General features: G+C 49.1%; 1 protein-coding gene across 4 annotated transcripts in view; it reads left to right on the forward strand.

The window, feature by feature from the left end:
• The window catches only part of COPS3 (COP9 signalosome subunit 3), a 22528-nt gene extending 3491 nt beyond the window's left edge, over positions 1 to 19037 (forward strand). The window contains exons 2-13 of one of the 4 annotated variants that reach the window (XM_073558509.1): positions 4677 to 4745; positions 9923 to 10052; positions 10545 to 10657; positions 10758 to 10807; positions 11199 to 11291; positions 11463 to 11642; positions 11774 to 11914; positions 11998 to 12171; positions 12555 to 12641; positions 12825 to 12938; positions 13306 to 13386; positions 18699 to 19037. In XM_073558509.1, coding sequence (XP_073414610.1) covers positions 4677 to 4745; positions 9923 to 10052; positions 10545 to 10657; positions 10758 to 10807; positions 11199 to 11291; positions 11463 to 11642; positions 11774 to 11914; positions 11998 to 12171; positions 12555 to 12641; positions 12825 to 12938; positions 13306 to 13386; positions 18699 to 18752 — 1286 coding nt within the window. In that variant the 3' untranslated portion in view covers positions 18753 to 19037. The other 3 variants (XM_073558508.1, XM_073558511.1, XM_073558510.1) reach the window with 3 other exon arrangements.

A 19037-nucleotide genomic window follows, 5' to 3' on the forward strand; every position in this document is an offset into this window, starting at 1 on the left:
TAATTGCCCCTTTTCCAGCACGTCTCTTCAAAATTGAGTCAACTTTAGGGGTTCTGGCAACAGTAGCCAATTTTCTCACCTTGCCAATCAGTGCAGCAGCATGTCCTTCTTGCAGACTGTCTCTTATAGCCAGCTGTAGCGTATGCACAACACAGCGCATGTGATGAATGAAAGAACATATTGACACAGTTTCAACAAGATCATCTAAACTATCATGTTGCTGTTCATCTGAAGCAACTTCAGTTTGCTCCTCAGTTACAATACTGTGTTCCTCTATTTCAAACATTTCTGTGTTTGTGGACCCAGAATGTTCTTCTAGCTGCTGGTCACCATCATTACACTCATTCATTAGCTTAATAGTACTTATCATATTTGAAGCATTGTCAGTTACGACAGAAAGAACTTGCTCTTTTTTAAGTTCATAGTCTTGCAGAACCTTTTCCACCAAGACCTGGAGAAACTCACTGGTGTGATGAGCTTTGGTGTCTTTTACTGCCAATGTCTTGGTAACTATTTCATTTTTGTCACAAACAAATCGGACATTGATGGCAAAATAGTTCACTCTGTGACGTGTGCAGGCATCCATTTTATGAAACAGAAAGCGTCCCTTGAGAGTTTTTTTAAGTTCTTCCTTTTGTTTAAAAGCTTCTTCGATTACTAATTTTCTAATACTCTCTCTCTCTCTCCAGAGAAACACCAAGCTTGCGGGCCATTTCCCCATTCAGACACATAAAAGCTGGTCGTGAAAATAATGAAATAGGCACACTATCCTTTACAACAAGCTCTATGATCTGTTTTTTAAATGTATCTACTGTCATTGTCACAGTAACTTTGTCACTGACAAAATATCTTGCAACTGATGGCTGCAAAGTTCTCTGCTCCTTTGTTTGGCTGGAAGAGCTGGGCACTGGTTCATTGGTTTGGATGCAGTCTTTCTCATCCACTGCTTTCAGTACTTCTGGATGAAAGCGCTGTAAATGTCTCTTTAGATTAGAAGCTCTGGTAGGCGCATTTTTATCTTTGCCTGAATATGCACTCATCTTGGCTTCACAGCATTTGTTTTCGTCTGGATCATTTGTCATACACTGACAGACATAATGTTTTCTATCTTGAGTGATGGTGAAATGTTCAAATACAGCTGATTTAATGTGATGCTTCTTTGACATTCTCAGGTTTTTAATTCTGCATTCACAATCCAAATGACAATTGTTTTTCCTAAAAACAATTGTACAAAATTATTGCCAGGTCGTACAACTGATATAGTGGTCAGTAATACTGTTATTATTCCTCATGTACTCACAGTTAATTGATGCAAAGTTTGTTGAAAGGATAATACTTCTTACAGTCTTCCTCTTCTGAGTAGCAGGCAGCTGTGAGATGCTTGGAAGACGCACACCTAGTATGATCTAGTCTAGAGGAGGAGCTTTACTACTAACAATTTGCAACACATTTTCACTTTCAGTTTCATACATTGTAAGTAGGGGGGTTGGGGCAGCATGAGGTTAACCAAGTATAAGATTAGATAAGGGCAGTGGAGAACAGTGACACACAAGAAGTAAGAAATGTCTCTATCTCCAGCAGAACTGCTTATCACTGTTGTTCATAGTTTGATAGAACATATATATTTGAGTAACATTTATAAAATTCATATGAAAGTTCAATTATGAAATATTAATACATTTTTTTTAAAGCTGGAGTCGGTACATTTCTACCGACTCCGACTCCAACCAAAACTAACTCCGACTCCACGACTCCGACTCCACAGCCCTGATATACAGGTACAGGCGGCTGTCAGGTGATGCACAGGTCCCCCTCTCATACACAGGCGGCTGTCAGGTGATGCACAGGTCCCCCTCTCATACACAGGCGGCTGTCAGGTGATGCCCAGGTCCCCCTCTCATATACAGGCGGCTGTCAGGTGATGCACAGGTCCCCCTTTCTCATACACAGGCAGCTGTCAGGTGATGCACAGGTCCCCCTTTCTCATACACAGGCAGCTGTCAGGTGATGCACAGGTCCCCCTCTCTCATACACAGGCAGCTCTCAGGTGATGCACAGGTCCCCCTCTCTCTCATACACAGGCGGCTGTCAGGTGATGCACAGGTCCCTCTCATACAGGCGGCTGTCAGGTGATGCACAGGTCCCCCTCCCTCTCATATACAGGCGGCTGTCAGGTGATGCACAGGTCCTCCTCTCTCTCATACACAGGCGGCTGTCAGGTGATGCACAGGTCCCCCTCCCTCTCATATACAGGCGGCTGTTAGGTGATGCACAGGTCCCCCTCTCTCATACACAGGCGGCTGTTAGGTGATGCACAGGTCCCCCTCCCTCTCATACAGGCGGCTGTCAGGTGATGCACAGGTCCCCCTCCCTCTCATATACAGGCGGCTGTTAGGTGATGCACAGGTCCCCCTCTCTCTCATACACAGGCGGCTGTTAGGAGATGCACAGGTCCCCCTCCCTCTCATATACAGGCGGCTTTTAGGTGATGCACAGGTCCCCCTCCCTCTCATATACAGGCGGCTGTTAGGTGATGCACAGGTCGCCCTCTCTCATACACAGGCGGCTGTCAGGTGATGCACAGGTCCCCCTCTCTCTCATACACAGGCGGCTGTTAGGTGATGCACAGGTCCCCCTCCCTCTCATATACAGGCGGCTGTTAGGTGATGCACAGGTCGCCCTCTCTCATACACAGGCGGCTGTCAGGTGATGCACAGGTCCCCCTCCCTCTCATATACAGGCGGCTGTTAGGTGATGCACAGGTCGCCCTCTCTCATACACAGGCAGCTGTCAGGTGATGCACAGGTCCCCCTCTCTCTCATACACAGGCGGCTGTTAGGTGATGCACAGGTCCCCCTCTCTCTCATACACAGGCGGCTGTTAGGTGATGCACAGGTCCCCCTCCCTCTCATATACAGGCGGCTGTTAGGTTATGCACAGGTCACCCTCTCTCATACACAGGCGGCTGTCAGGTGATGCACAGGTCCCCCTCTCTCTCATACACAGGCGGCTGTTAGGTGATGCACAGGTCCCCCTCCCTCTCATATACAGGCGGCTGTTAGGTGAGGCACAGGTCCCCCTCCCTCTCATATACAGGCGGCTGTTAGGTGATGCACAGGTCCCCCTCCCTCTCATATACAGGCGGCTGTTAGGTGATGCACAGGTCCCCCTCCCTCTCATATACAGGCGGCTGTTAGGTGATGCACAGGTCCCCCTCCCTCTCATATACAGGCGGCTGTTAGGTGATGCACAGGTCCCCCTCCCTCTCATACACAGGCGGCTGTCAGATGTTGCACAGGTCCCCCTCTCTCTCATACACAGGCGGCTGTCAGATGTTGCACAGGTCCCCCTCTCTCTCATACATAGGTGGTCGTGAGGTGTTGCACAGTTCTCCCTGTTGCTCATGCAGAGGAGGCTGTCAGGTGATTCACAGATCCCCCGCTCTCTCATATGCAGGCGGCTGTCAGGTGATGCACAGGTGTCCCCCTCTCTTATACACAGGCACCTGTGGAGTGCTGCAGAGTTCCCCTCTATCTCTAATACACAAGCGACTTTCAGTTGATGCACGGGTCTCGCTCTCGTATTTGGGCGGCTATCGTGATGCACAGGTCCCCCTCTCATACACAGGTGGCTGTCAGGTGATGAACAGTTCTCCCTCTCTCCCCAATACACAGGAGGCTGTGAGGTGATGCATAGTCCCCCCCCCCCTCTCTCTCTAATATATAGGCGCCTGCCAGGTGATGCACAGTTTCCCCTCTTTCTCATACACAGGTGGCTGTCAGGTGATGTACAGGTCCCCCTCTCTCCCTAATACACAGGAGGCTGTGAGGTGATGCATAGTCCCCCCCCCCCCCCTCTCTCTCTAATATATAGGCGCCTGCCAGGTGATGCACAGTTTCCCCTCTCTCTCATACACAGGTGGCTGTCAGGTGATGCACAGTTCCCCCCCTCGCTCTCCCTAATATACAGGCGCCTGCCAGGTGATGCACAGGTCCCTCTCTCTCATACACAGGCGGCTTTCAGGTGATGCACAGGTCCCCCTCTCGCTCTTATACAGGCAGCTTTCAGGTGATGCTCTGGGGCCCCCCTCTCTGATACACAGGCGGCTGTGAAGTGATGCACAGGTCCCCCTCTCTCCCTCATACACAGGCGGCTGCCAGATGATGCACAGGTCCCCCTCTCTCACTCATACACAGGCGGCTGTCAGGTGATGCACAGGTCCCCCTCTCGCTCTTACATAGGTGGCCGTGAGGTGATGCACAGGTCCCTCTCTCGCTCATACACAGATTGCTTTCAGGTGATGCAGATCTCTCCCTCTCTCATATACAGGCGGCTGTGAGGTGATGCACAGTTCTCCCTCGCTCATACACAGGCGGCTGTCAAGGGATGCACAGGTTCCCCTCTCGCTCTGTCATAAGTGTCTGAGGTGATGCATAATTCCCCCTCACTCATATACAGGCAGCTTTCAGGTGATGTTTTGGTGCCCCCTATCTGATACACAGGCACCTGTCAGGTGATGCAGAGGTCCCGCTCTCGCTCTTACACGGGCGGCTATCAGGTAATGCACAGTTCCCTCTCTCACTCATACACAGGCAGCTGTCCGGAGATGCACAGGTCCCCTTCTCTATCACCGTGTATTGTACATGTTATATATTATCCTCTGTTCTGTATTTCAGGTCAAATGCTTAGGCGGCTTTCAGGTGATGCACAGTTCCCCCTCTCTGTCATACACAGGCAGCTGTCAGGTATTGCAGAGTTCCCCCTGTCTCCCTAATACACAGGCGAGACTGTCAGGTGATGCACAGTTACCTCTCTCTCCCTCATACACGGGCAGCTATCAGGTGATGCACAGTTACCTCTCTCTCCCTAATACACAGGCGGCTTTCAGGTGATGCAGAGTTAACCCTCTCGGTCATACACAGGCGGCTGTCAGGTGATGCACAGTTCCCTCTCTCGCTCATACATAATCGGTTGTCAGGTAATGCACAGTTCCCTCTCTCGCTCATACCCAGGCGGCTTTCAGGTGATGCACAGTTTCCCCTCTCGCTCATACACAAGCGGTTATCAGGGGATGCACAGTTCCCCCTCTCTCTTAAACAGGCAGCTGTCAGGTGATGCACAGGTCCCTCTCTCGCTCATACACAAGCGGATGTCAGGTGATGCACAGTTCCGGCTCTCGCTCATACACAAGTGGTTGTCAGGTAATGCACAGTTCCCTCTCTCGCTGATACACAAGTGGTTGTCAGGTAATGCACAGTTCCCTCTCTCGCTCATACACAAGTGGTTGTCAGGTGATGCACAGTTCCCTCTCTCGCTCATACACAAGTGGTTGTCAGGTGATGCACAGTTCCCCCTCTCGCTCATACACAAGTGGTTGTCAGGTGATGCACAGTTCCCTCTCTCGCTCATACACAGGCGGCTGTCAGGTGATGCACAGTTCCCTCTCTCGCTCATACACAAGCGGTTGTCAGGTAATGCACAGTTCCCCCTTTCGCTCATACACAAGCGGTTGTCAGGTGATGCACAGTTCCCTCTCTCGCTCATACACAAGTGGTTGTCAGGTGATGCACAGTTCCCGCTCTCGCTCATACACAGGCGGCTGTCAGGTGATGCACAGTTCCCTCTCTCGCTCATACACAAGCGGTTGTCAGGTAATGCACAGTTCCCCCTTTCGCTCATACACAAGCGGTTGTCAGGTGATGCACAGTTCCCTCTCTCGCTCATACACAAGCGGCTGTCCGGTGATGCACAGTTCCCTCTCTCGCTCATACACAAGTGGTTGTCAGGTGATGCACAGTTCCCCCTCTCGCTCATACACAAGTGGTTGTCAGGTGATGCACAGTTCCCTCTCTCGCTCATACACAAGCGGTTGTCAGGTGATGCACAGTTCCCCTTCTCGCTTATACACAGGCGGCTGTCCAGTGATGCACAGTTCCCTCTCTCGCTCATACACAAGTGGTTGTCAGGTGATGCACAGGTCCCCCTCCCTCTCATATACAGGCGGCTGTTAGGTGATGCACAGGTCCCCCTCCCTCTCATATACAGGCGGCTGTTAGGTGATGCACAGGTCCCCCTCCCTCTCATATACAGGCGGCTGTTAGGTGATGCACAGGTCCCCCTCCCTCTCATACACAGGCGGCTGTCAGGTGATGCACAGGTCCCCCTCTCTCTCATACATAGGTGGTCGTGAGGTGATGCACAGTTCTCCCTGTTGCTCATGCAGAGGAGGCTGTCAGGTGATTCACAGATCCCCCGCTCTCTCATGTGCAGGCGGCTGTCAGGTGATGCACAGGTGTCCCCCTCTCTTATACACAGGCACCTGTGGAGTGCTGCAGAGTTCCCCTCTATCCCTAATACACAAGCGACTTTCAGTTGATGCACGGGTCTCGCTCTCGTATTTGGGCGGCTATCGTGATGCACAGGTCCCCCTCTCATACACAGGTGGCTGTCAGGTGATGAACAGGTCCCCCTCTCTCCCTAATACACAGGAGGCTGTGAGGTGATGCATAGTCTCCCCCCCCCCCCCCCTCTCTCTCTAATATATAGGCGCCTGCCAGGTGATGCACAGTTTCCCCTCCCTCTCATACACAGGTGGCTGTCAGGTGATGCACAGTTCCCCCCCCCTCGCTCTCCCTAATATACAGGCACCTGCCAGGTGATGCACAGGTCCCCCTCTCTCTCATACACAGGTGGCTGTCAGGTGATGCACAGTTCCCCCCCTCGCTCTCCCTAATATACGGGCGCCTGCCAGGTGATGCACAGGTCCCCCTCTCTCTCATACACAGGCGGCTTTCAGGTGATGCACAGGTCCCCCTCTCGCTCTTATACAGGCAGCTTTCAGGTGATGCTCTGGGGCCCCCTCTCTGATACACAGGCGGCTGTGAAGTGATGCACAGGTCCCCCTCTCTCCCTCATACACAGGCGGCTGCCAGATGATGCACAGGTCCCCCTCTCTCCCTCATACACAGGCGGCTGTCAGGTGATGCACAGGTCCCCCTCTCGCTCTTACATAGGTGGCCGTGAGGTGATGCAGAGGTCCCTCTCTCGCTCATACACAGATTGCTTTCAGGTGATGCAGATCTCTCCCTCTCTCATATACAGGCGGCTGTCAGGTGATGTACAGTTCTCCCTCGCTCATACACAGGCGGCTGTCAAGGGATGCACAGGTTCCCCTCTCGCTCTGTCATAGGTGTCTGAGGTGATGCATAATTCCCCCTCACTCATATACAGGCAGCTTTCAGGTGATGTTTTGGTGCCCCCTATCTGATACACAGGCACCTGTCAGGTGATGCAGAGGTCCCGCTCTCGCTCTTACACAGGCGGCTATCAGGTAATGCACAGTTCCCTCTCTCACTCATACACAGGCAGCTGTCCGGAGATGCACAGGTCCCCTTCTCTAGCACCGTGTATTGTACATGTTATATATTATCCTCTGTTCTGTATTTCAGGTCAAATGCTTAGGCGGCTTTCAGGTGATGCACAGTTCCCCCTCTCTGTCATACACAGGCAGCTGTCAGGTATTGCAGATTTCCCCCTGTCTCCCTAATACACAGGTGAGACTGTCAGGTGATGCACAGTTACCTCTCTCTCCCTCATACACGGGCAGCTATCAGGTGATGCACAGTTACCTCTCCCTAATACACAGGCGGCTTTCAGGTGATGCAGAGTTAACCCTCTCGGTCATACACAGGCGGCTGTCAGGTGATGCACAGTTCCCTCTCTCGCTCATACATAATCGGTTGTCAGGTAATGCACAGTTCCCTCTCTCGCTCATACCCAGGCGGCTTTCAGGTGATGCACAGTTTCCCCTCTTGCTCATACACAAGCGGTTATCAGGGGATGCACAGTTCCCCCTCTCTCTTAAACAGGCAGCTGTCAGGTGATGCACAGGTCCCTCTCTCGCTCATACACAAGCGGATGTCAGGTGATGCACAGTTCCGGCTCTCGCTCATACACAAGCCGTTGTCGGGCAGTGCTCAGGTCCCTCTCTCGCTCATAAATAGGCGGCTGTCCGGTGATGCACAGTTCCCCCTCTCGCTCATACACAAGTGGTTGTCAGGTAATGCACAGTTCCCCCTCTCGCTGATACACAAGTGGTTGTCAGGTAATGCACAGTTCCCTCTCTCGCTCATACACAAGTGGTTGTCAGGTGATGCACAGTCCCCTCTCTCGCTCATACACAAGTGGTTGTCAGGTGATGCACAGTTCCCCTTCTCGCTCATACACAAGTGGTTGTCAGGTGATGCACAGTTCCCCCTCTCGCTCATACACAAGTGGTTGTCAGGTAATGCACAGTTCCCCCTCTCGCTCATACACAGGCGGCTGTCCGATGATGCACAGTTCCCCCTCTCGCTCATACACAAGTGGTTGTCAGGTAATGCACAGTTCCCTCTCTCGCTCATACACAAGTGGTTGTCAGGTGATGCACAGTTCCCTCTCTCGCTCATACACAAGCGGTTGTCAGGTAATGCACAGTTCCCCCTTTCGCTCATACACAAGCGGTTGTCAGGTGATGCACAGTTCCCTCTCTCGCTCATACACAAGCGGCTGTCCGGTGATGCACAGTTCCCTCTCTCGCTCATACACAAGTGGTTGTCAGGTGATGCACAGTTCCCCCTCTCGCTCATACACAAGTGGTTGTCAGGTGATGCACATTTCCCTCTCTCGCTCATACACAAGTGGTTGTCAGGTGATGCACAGTTTCCCCTCTCGCTCATACACAAGCGGTTGTCAGGTGATGCACAGTTCCCCTTCTCGCTCATACACAAGTGGTTGTCAGGTGATGCACAGTTCCCCCTCTCGCTCATACACAAGTGGTTGTCAGGTAATGCACAGTTCCCCCTCTCGCTCATACACAGGCGGCTGTCCGATGATGCACAATTCCCTCTCTCGCTCATACACAAGTGGTTGTCAGGTGATGCACAGTTCCCTCTCTCGCTCATACACAGGCGGCTGTCAGGTGATGCACAGTTCCCTCTCTCGCTCATACACAAGCGGTTGTCAGGTAATGCACAGTTCCCCCTTTCGCTCATACACAAGCGGTTGTCAGGTGATGCACAGTTCCCTCTCTCGCTCATACACAAGCGGTTGTCAGGTGATGCACAGTTCCCTCTCTCGCTCATACACAAGCGGCTGTCAGGTGATGCACAGTTCCCCCTCTCGCTCATACACAAGTGGTTGTCAGGTGATGCACAGTTCCCTCTCTCGCTCATACACAAGTGGTTGTCAGGTAATGCACAGTTCCCTCTCTCGCTCATACACAAGTGGTTGTCAGGTGATGCACAGTCCCCTCTCTCGCTCATACACAAGTGGTTGTCAGGTGATGCACAGTTCCCCTTCTCGCTCATACACAAGTGGTTGTCAGGTGATGCACAGTTCCCCTTCTCGCTCATACACAAGTGGTTGTCAGGTGATGCACAGTTCCCTCTCTCGCTCATACACAAGCGGTTGTCAGGTAATGCACAGTTCCCCCTTTCGCTCATACACAAGCGGTTGTCAGGTGATGCACAGTTCCCTCTCTCGCTCATACACAAATGGTTGTCAGGTGATGCACAGTTTCCCCTCTCGCTCATACACAAGCGGTTGTCAGGTGATGCACAGTTCCCCTTCTCGCTTATACACAGGCGGCTGTCCGGTGATGCACAGTTCCCTCTCTCGCTCATACACATGTGGTTGTCAGGTGATGCACAGTTCCCTCTCTCGCTCATACACAAGTGGTTGTCAGGTAATGCACAGTTCCCTCTCTCGCTCATACACAAGTGGTTGTCAGGTGATGCACAGTTCCCTCTCTCGCTCATACACAGGTGGCTGTCAGGTGATGCACAGTTCCCTCTCTCGCTCATACACAGGCGGCTGTCCGGTGATGCACAGTTCCACTTCTCTAGTACCGTGTATTGTACATGTTATATGTTCTGTATTTCAGGACAAATGACTCAGCTGTGTGAGCTTATCAATAAGAGCGGCGAGCTGCTGGCGAAGAATCTCTCCCACCTAGACACAGTGCTGGGGGCCCTTGATGTCCAGGAGCATTCCTTGGGAGTCCTTGCTGTTCTGTGAGTATAGATTTGCTTTTTTTGGAAATCATGAGCTGGGATTGCCTTGTATTTCTGTTGGCAGCTGCTTCTCCTTGTGGTGCCATCATGGGAAGACCTGTAGGTCAGGCAATGCTCCTCTAGTAACAGGTATGCAAATAGTCTCTATGTCATAAGGGATAAGACTGGCTCTATAGTGCCCCCGGCTTTTTGTTCTGACATTAAAGAGGTTGCTCCTAAAGAGCATTTATCGTATCCACTGGGAAGATGATGCAATCATATGATTGTGGGTGATTTGGATGCTTCGATCCCCCACTAATCCTTAGTTTGTGGCTCCCAAAGTCTTATGTGAATTGAGCAGTACTGAGCATGTGCGACCTATGCTCCAGTGATCACACGTGTGCACTACTGCTTCATTTAACCAACCCCCACCATGAGCATTGGTGGGGGTCCTCAGCGGTGCCTGTGGCTTTTCTGGCTGCGCTGACGGCGCTGCTTATCTCTCCTCCGCAGGTTCGTGAAGTTTTCCATGCCCAGTATTCCTGATTTTGAGACCTTGTTTTCCCAAGTCCAGCTCTTCATTAGCACCTGTAATGGGGAGCACATTAGATACGCCACAGACACGTGTGAGTATTGTTCTGTACTGGTGAGGGCCGGACCCCCGGACATGGCAGACCCCCGGATACGACAGACCCTGATTCTCCTTACTTTTTTTCCTCTTTACAGTTGCTGGTCTTTGCCATCAGTTAACAAATGCACTTGTGGAGAGAAAGCAGGTGAGTGTGGATACATTGCAGCAAACCCTCTGCTGTGAGAATCTTGAGGCCTAGGCTTTGTAGTCACTGACTGCAAACAGAGGTCTTGACAAAATGTCAGTTGATTTGGGGGTCTGATCCTGAGAATGAAGAGGCGCCAGTGCAGTGCATGAAAGACAGCAAAGCGACCATTCTTTTTCAGTATCAGTGGTGATCCTCTGAGATCAGACCCCCCCCAGGTCAGACCCCTACTGATCCTATCAGTTTTAGCACATACTGGTAAGACTGGACAAGCCCTTTAAGGGGTCCCCATATCTCTGTTGCCTTCTTTCAGATCTGCCCTACCCCTTTAGGAAGTTGCTATTAATGCTGGGTTTCATTGACTCATTTTTGTCCTTCTCTTACCTTCCAGCCTTTACGAGGGATCTGCGTTCTCAGACAAGCCATAGACAAGATGCAAATGAATACAAATCAGCTGACCTCAATTCACGCAGATCTCTGCCAGGTAATTACACCCTTGTCCTCAGGCATCAGGCTCAGAAGCAGAGCTGCAGTGTAAAGCATGCGAAAGGTAGATTTCAAACTACCTCTGACTCCACAGTGCAGCCGAAATATAAGTGGCCTTGTTTTTTCGGGCATGTTCTGTGCACTGACCGCCTTTCTCCTCTTCTCACAGCTCTGCTTATTAGCGAAATTTTTTAAGCCGGCACTGGCTTACTTAGACGTAGACATGATGGACATATGTAAAGAGAATGGTGCATACGACGCTAGACCCTTCCTGTGCTATTATTACTATGGGGGGATGATCTACACCGGCCTGAAGAACTTCGAGAGGGCACTTTACTTCTATGAGCAGGTAGGAAAGCCACGTGAGGGTGATGGTGTAACAATGGGGGGATTCACCATCTGTGTCCGTCTCCTCCGTGAGATGTACCCGTATGTTGTGCACGTGGATAACATGTCACTTCGCTCTTTTTCAATTCGCAGGCGATCACGACACCGGCCATGGCCGTCAGTCACATCATGTTGGAATCCTATAAGAAGTATATCCTAGTTTCTTTGATTCTCCTAGGAAAAGTCCAGCAGCTGCCTAAATATACCTCACAGATCGTCGGGAGATTTATCAAGGTGGGCGGCTGCATTATACACTGCACTGTTTTGCATTAATACATCCGGATCACTTGATTTTTTTTTTTTTTTTTTTTTTGCAGCCTCTTAGCAATGCGTACCACGAGCTTGCACAGGTCTACGCGACCAACAACCCGTCCGAGCTGAGGAACCTGGTGAACAAACACAGCGAGACCTTTGCCAGGGACAATAACATGGGGCTGGTGAAGCAATGTCTGTCCTCCCTCTACAAAAAGAATATACAGAGGCTTACCAAAGTAAGTGTGTGTGTGGGGGGACACGGAGGGGCCGCCACTGGTGACCACACATCTGGTACGTCCTTTGTCCTTATAGATAAGCATGGACGCCGTTGTGAGGGTATGTTCACACGTGGCGATTTTCCTGACACCACTGCACCAAAACCAATGTGTGAACATGCCCTAAGACCAGCACTACGTTGTAGTATTACAACCCAGCCACACTCACTTGCTAAATTGCAATACCACAAATGACCAAAGTTCAATAGTGGCGCCATTTCTAGATGAAAGCATCCAAGTTTTCTTACAACGGCGTACGGCTTTATTACATGTATAGGATATATCAGACCTTTACTGTAATCTATGGCTCCTATGTAAAGCTGATGCTCCCATCTTTCTTCCAGACCTTCCTAACGCTTTCATTACAAGACATGGCCAGTCGAGTTCAATTATCCGGTGCTCAAGAGGCTGAAAAATATGTTCTGTACATGGTAAGAAATTCTCAGAACATGACATGACTTCTGCTGTCAGATCACAGACTAATGTGGGGGTCTTCCACCATGTGCTGGGATGTAAATATGGCCATCACATATCCAATTCGGCAGATGAAGAATCCTATTGCGTCTTTCTGATCGTTCCTTTTAATGTTTTCTCTTTTATCCCCCCACTTCCAGATAGAAGATGGTGAAATTTTTGCAAGTATTAATCAGAAGGACGGCATGGTTTGCTTTCACGATAATCCTGAGAAATACAACAATCCTGCTATGCTTCACAATATTGATCAGGAGGTAAGTAGCACGGGGTCTCCTACTTTACTGGGGAGGAGTGTGAGTTTGGCTGAATATATACGGTACTAAAAGCTACAGGTCATTTCTGTAGACCGCCATACACCAAACGGAGAGCAGAAGGGCGTCCTGGCGTGTCCTCATTTATTACGCTATGGAGGAAAGTGCTGCAGACCACAGCGGGCACCTATGGGTGACGGATGCCACTGTATAGCATCCATCACAGGCCTCTGATGGAAGAATTTGATCTATTATTACATAGCTACGACTTTTCACTAGTGTGTTTCCACTTTTCTCTAATATGTAAGCATTCGGTTGTGTATTGTGACCCCCCCAGCAGAGCAATATAATCTTTGTTTTTGATCTCCAGATGCTGCGCTGTATAGACCTTGACGATCGATTAAAAGCAATGGATCAAGAAATCACAGTGAACCCACAGTTTGTTCAGAAGGTAATAATCGGTGGAGAAAGTAGTGTTCCCAGCATGGCCTGACGCATTGTATGGTAGTAGTACCAGTAACCTTTTACAGATTTACAGTACAGAAGGAGGCTTAAAGGGGAAGTCTAGGACTTGTGTATTCATGACATAGCTTTAGGAACTGTCATCAATATCAGATGTGGGGTGATCAGTTTGCAGCTCCTGCGGTGGCCGGAAGTAAACAGAGTACAGAGCTGGGACCCTACAACGCAGGATGAAGTGTAGTGTCCGTTCTTGGATATTGATGCTCTGATCCTGGTAGTGGATGTGATCTGCAGAGCGGAGAACGGACATTACACAGCGGAGTGAGCTCCGTGCACTGCGTACATCTTCTCGAAGGAAAGAATATTGGGCAGCACAAAACATGTGTAATGTAGCTAGAAACTAGGGGGGCTACAACTAACTATGCAAAAGAAGGGGAAGGGTAGTCGGGTAGGCACAGAAGCTGAGCATGAAAAATTAATAAAAAATGGCTTTATTGGAGGACAGGAGAGCTAAACAAATAAAATAAAAACATCAAGTGACAACAGGCAGAGAAAGCGCATGGTTGTCCAAAGAGGACTATATACAAATATGTACAAGTATATGCCTCACCAATCAGGAATACAATAGATGCTCAATATGAAAGTAGTCCAAGGTAATAAATCCTATAGAAGCAGGAAAGAAAAAAATAATAAATAACGAGACAGAGACTGAATAATAACTCAAATGCTGAACGCAGTGATTTCTAAAATAATGAAGGTAAATCACACAAAAGACTTAATATAAAGGGATTATCACCAATCAAGTGTTAAAGGTAATGCACAAGGAAAATAGCAAATCCCTCAATGTCTGTCCACTATTTCATCCTTCTTCTCCACTAGATATCTGAAACTCAACATGGACAAAACAGAATTCATCATCTTTCCCCCATCTCACGTGACCCCCCCTACGAACCTATCAATTACAGTAAATGACTGCCCACTCTCCCCAGTCCCACAAGCTCGCTGCCTCGGAGTAATCCTTGATGCTGATCTCTCCTTCAAACCACATATCCAAACCCTTTCCACTTCCTGCCGACTTCAACTCAAAAATATTTCACGCATCCGTTCATTCCTCACCCAAGAATCTGCAAAAACCCTAGTCCATGCCCTCATCATCTCTCGCCTTGACTACTGCAACCTCATGCTCTGCGGCCTCCCCTCAAACACTCTCGCACCCCTCCAATCTATTCTAAACTCTGCTGCCCGACTAATCCACCTGTCCCCCCGCTATTCCCCAGCTTCTCCCCTCTGTCAATCCCTTCACTGGCTCCCAATTGCCCAGAGACTCCATTACAAAACCCTAACCATGACATACAAAGCCATCCACAACTTGTCTCCTCCATACATCTGTGACCTCGTCTCCCGGTACTTTCCTGCACGCAACCTCCGATCCTCACAAGATCTCCTTCTCTACTCCCCTCTTATCTCCTCTTCCCACAATCGCATACAAGATTTCTCTCGCGCATCTCCCCTACTCTGGAACTCTCTACCACAACATATCAGACTCTCACCTACCATCGAAACCTTCAAAAAGAGCCTGAAGACCCACCTCTTCCGACAAGCCTATAACCTGCAGTAACCACCGATCGACCAAACCGCTGCACGACCAGCTCTACCCTCGCCTACTGTATTATCACCCATCCCTTGAAGATTGTGAGCCCTCGCGGGCAGGGTCCTCTCTCCTCCTGTACCAGTTATGACTTGTATTGTTTAAGACTATTGTACTTGTTTTTATGTATACCCCCCCTCACATGTAAAGCGCCATGGAATAAATGGCGCTATAACAATAAATAATAATAATAATAATAAAATGATGACAAATATTACCATATAAATATTAGGCTACAGGGCAAAGGCGCAGATAACCTATAATGGCTGCATGTCACTAATCCTGCAAACACCTGACTCTGTGAATATAGCGAAGATGGAGCCAGGAGGACAATGTATATGTGGACCCTAATAGGTAACGATTACTAGTGACCAGGAGATATACCTGATACAGAGCCTTAACCCAATGCGTGTCCCTACCAGACGTTATGTGTGAACGTCGCCTAAATGTGCGACTATGGCGATGAAGGGAATGAATAAATAGGCAGTATATGTGGGGGAAAAATAGGGGGCTGCAAAGTGAAAGAATAAATAAACACAACTGATGTAAGAAAAGGAATGTGTGTGTGTATAACACATTCCTTCCCATTTTGTAATATATATAGGTTATGCAAGGCTAAAAATAAAGAGATTGAAATTAAAAAAAAAAATTGAAAAATACAAAAACTAGACAAAGAATATATAAAAATAAACAATCCCTGGATATAAAAAAAGTCATGTTTAGCGCTCAGGTTCTTCAATAAAGCCATTTTTTTTGTTTTCTATGCTCGACTGTGCACCTTTTTTTGTGCCGTTTCTTTGCTTACCTGTGTACATCTTCTACACATGGGGGGCTGCAAATGGCTTTTCAGTGGCGGTGACCCCCTACTGATCTGATACAGATGACCCCCCCCCCAACACTGATCGATACAGATAATCACTCACACACTGATCTGATACTGATGACTGACATCCTGGACGATTCTTTTAAAGGTTCTCTCCGGCGTCTGATGCGTGCTGGACAGGACGCATCACATCACTCGCTCCAATGCTGACAACCTTTTATTATTATTATTTATTGTTATAGTGCCATTTATTCCATGGCGCTTTACATGTGAGGAGGGGTATACATAATAAGAACAAGTACAATAATGTTAAACAATACAAGTCATAACTGGTACAGGAGGAGAGAGGACCCTGCCCGCGAGGGCTCACAATCTACAAGGGATGGGTGATAATACAGTAGGAGAGGGTAGAGCTGGTCGTTCAGCGGTTTGGTCGATCGGTGGTTACTGCAGGTTATAGGCTAGTCGGAAGAGGTGGGTCTTCAGGCTCTTTTTGAAGGTTTCGATGGTAGGTGAGAGTAGGGGTGATGCGCGAGAGAAATCTTGTATGCGATTGTGGGAAGAGGAGATAAGAGGGGAGTAGAGAAGGAGATCTTGTGAGGATCGGAGGTTGCGTGCAGGAAAGTACCGGGAGACGAGGTCACAGATGTATGGAGGAGACAGGTTGTGGATGGCTTTGTATGTCATGGTTAGGGTTTTGTACTGGAGTCTCTGGGCAATGGGCAGCCAGTGAAGGGATTGACAGAGGGGAGAAGCTGGGGAATAGCGGGGGGGACAGGTGGATTAGTCGGGCAGCAGAGTTTAGAATAGATTGGAGGGGTGCAAGAGTGTTCGAGGGGAGGCCACAGAGCAGGAGGTTGCAGTAGTCAAGGCGAGAGATGATGAGGGCATGGACTAGGGTTTTTGCAGATTTTTGGTTGAGGAATGAACGGATTCGTGAAATATTTTTGAGTTGAAGTCGGCAGGAAGTGGAAAGGGCTTTGATATGTGGTTTGAAGGAGAGATCAGCGTCAAGGATTACCCCGAGGCAGCGAGCTTGTGGGACTGGGGAGAATGGGCACCCATTTACTGTAATGGATAGGTTCGTTGGGGAGGTCCCGTGAGATGGGGGAAAGATGATGAATTCTGTTTTGTCCATGTTAAGTTTCAGAAATCTAGCGGAGAAGAAGGATGAAATAGTGGACAGACATTGAGGGATTCTGGTTAGTAGGTAGGTGATATCTGGTCCAGAGATGTAGATCTGTGTGTCATCAGCGTAGAGATGATACTGAAAGCCATGAGATTCTATGAGCTGTCCCAGGCCAAAGGTGTAAATGAAGAAGAGCAGGGGTCCTAGGACTGAACCTTGTGGGACTCCGACAGATAGGGGGCAAGGTGAGGAGGTGGTGTGAGAGTGGGAGACGCTGAATGTCCGGTCTGTTAGGTATGATGAGATCCAGGATAGGGCCAGGTCTGTGATGCCAAGGGATAAGAGGGTCTGTAATAATAGGGAATGGTCCACTGTGTCAAAGGCAGCCGACAGGTCCAGGAGGAGGAGGACAGAGTAGTGTCGCTTGCTCTTGGCGGTTAGGAGGTCATTGGGGATCTTAGTAAGGGCAGTTTCAGTGGAGTGGTGTGACCGGAAGCCAGATTGTAAGCGGTCGAAGAGGGAGCAAGAAGAGAGGTGGGAGGACAGTTCAAGGTAGACGTGTTGTTCCAGTAGTTTTGAGGCATAGGGGAGAAGTGATATAGGGCGATAGCTAGATACAGAGGATGGGTCGAGAGGGCTTTTTGAGGATAGGTGTGATGGAGGCATGTTTAAAGCTTGAGGGGAAAACACCAGTTGTTAGTGATAGGTTGAAGACTGTGGTGAGGTTTGGGATGAAGACTGTGGTGAGGTTTGGGATGAAGTGGGATGGGATCGGGTCAAGTGCACAGGTGGTGAGATGTGATCTTGAGAGTAGAGTGGAGAGTCGATCTGTAATGGTGGAGAAGTTGGTTTTGGGGGAGGAGGGCAGGGAAGTCAGGAGAAAGGGCACTGGGGGTTGTTGACTAAAACTGTCTCTGATGTTATCAATCTTCTGCTTGAAAAATGAGGCAAAGTCTTCAGCTGAGATGAGTGGGGAGGGAGGAGGTGCTGGGGGACGGAGGAGAGAATTGAAGGTGTTGAATAACTGTTTGGGGTTGTGAGACAGGGAGGATATGAGAGATGAGAAGTAGGTTTGTTTAGCTGTGGCGAGTGTGGTCTTGAAAGTAGTGAGGGACTGTTTGAATGCGATGAAGTGCTCGTTGGAGTGGGATCTTTTCCATCTGCGCTCAGCAGCCCTGGAAGCTCACCTCAGTTCTTTGGTCAGGCTGGTGTGCCAGGGCTGTCTGTTGATTTTGCGAGCTTTGGTATGTGTAAGTGGGGCAGCAGATTCCAAAGCTACAGCTATTGTGGTGTTATATAGAGCAGCAGCATCATCCGCATTGTGTAAGGAACTTATATCTGTGAGAGGGAGGAGGGATTCAGAGAATGAGTGTAGGTCAAGGTGTTTAAGATTTCTGCGAGGGTGTGAAAGTTTATGGGGTGGGGATTGTAGACATGGAGTGGAGAGGGAAGAGAATGTGAGAAGGTTGTGGTCAGAGAGAGGAAGAGGTGAGTTAGAGAGGTTAGATAGGGAGCAGAGGGTTTATTCAGGATTGGGGTCATCAGTACCAGATTTTTAGGGGTCTGATAGCCAAGTCCCCAACCGATCGGGTGTTTACAGGATTTGTAACGTTGGTTTACCTAGGGTTTGTTAAAATTAGCTGACCGCTGCCATATACAGAATTGCCTCCTGTGCCTGACCCGGCCTCTTGTTCTTTGCAGAGCATGGGCTCTCAAGACGACGACTCAGGGAACAAGCCATCGAGCTATTCTTGAAGGGACGAGGGGACAATCCTGCACCCCCCAACTCCAGAATGTGGATCGTCAGCAATGCAAAACCTATTTTTTTTTTTTTTCCAAGTTGGACTGTAAAACAAAGTCTTCGATAACAAACTGGGAGAACGGTCACCACCTTTTATGCCTGGACATTTAACTGAAAAAAAATAAAAAAAAAAGGAAAACCAATATTTATGATAAAAAATAAATTCTCTCAGTCCTGTATGCGTTCAGTTATATTCTGAGGAGCGGAGACCACCTATAATAAAGTCTGTTGTGAATTTG

Source organism: Dendrobates tinctorius, unplaced genomic scaffold (assembly GCF_039654945.1).
Source record: "Dendrobates tinctorius isolate UK_male_01 unplaced genomic scaffold, ASM3965494v1 ptg000257l, whole genome shotgun sequence".
Taxonomy (NCBI): Eukaryota; Metazoa; Chordata; class Amphibia; order Anura; family Dendrobatidae; genus Dendrobates; species Dendrobates tinctorius.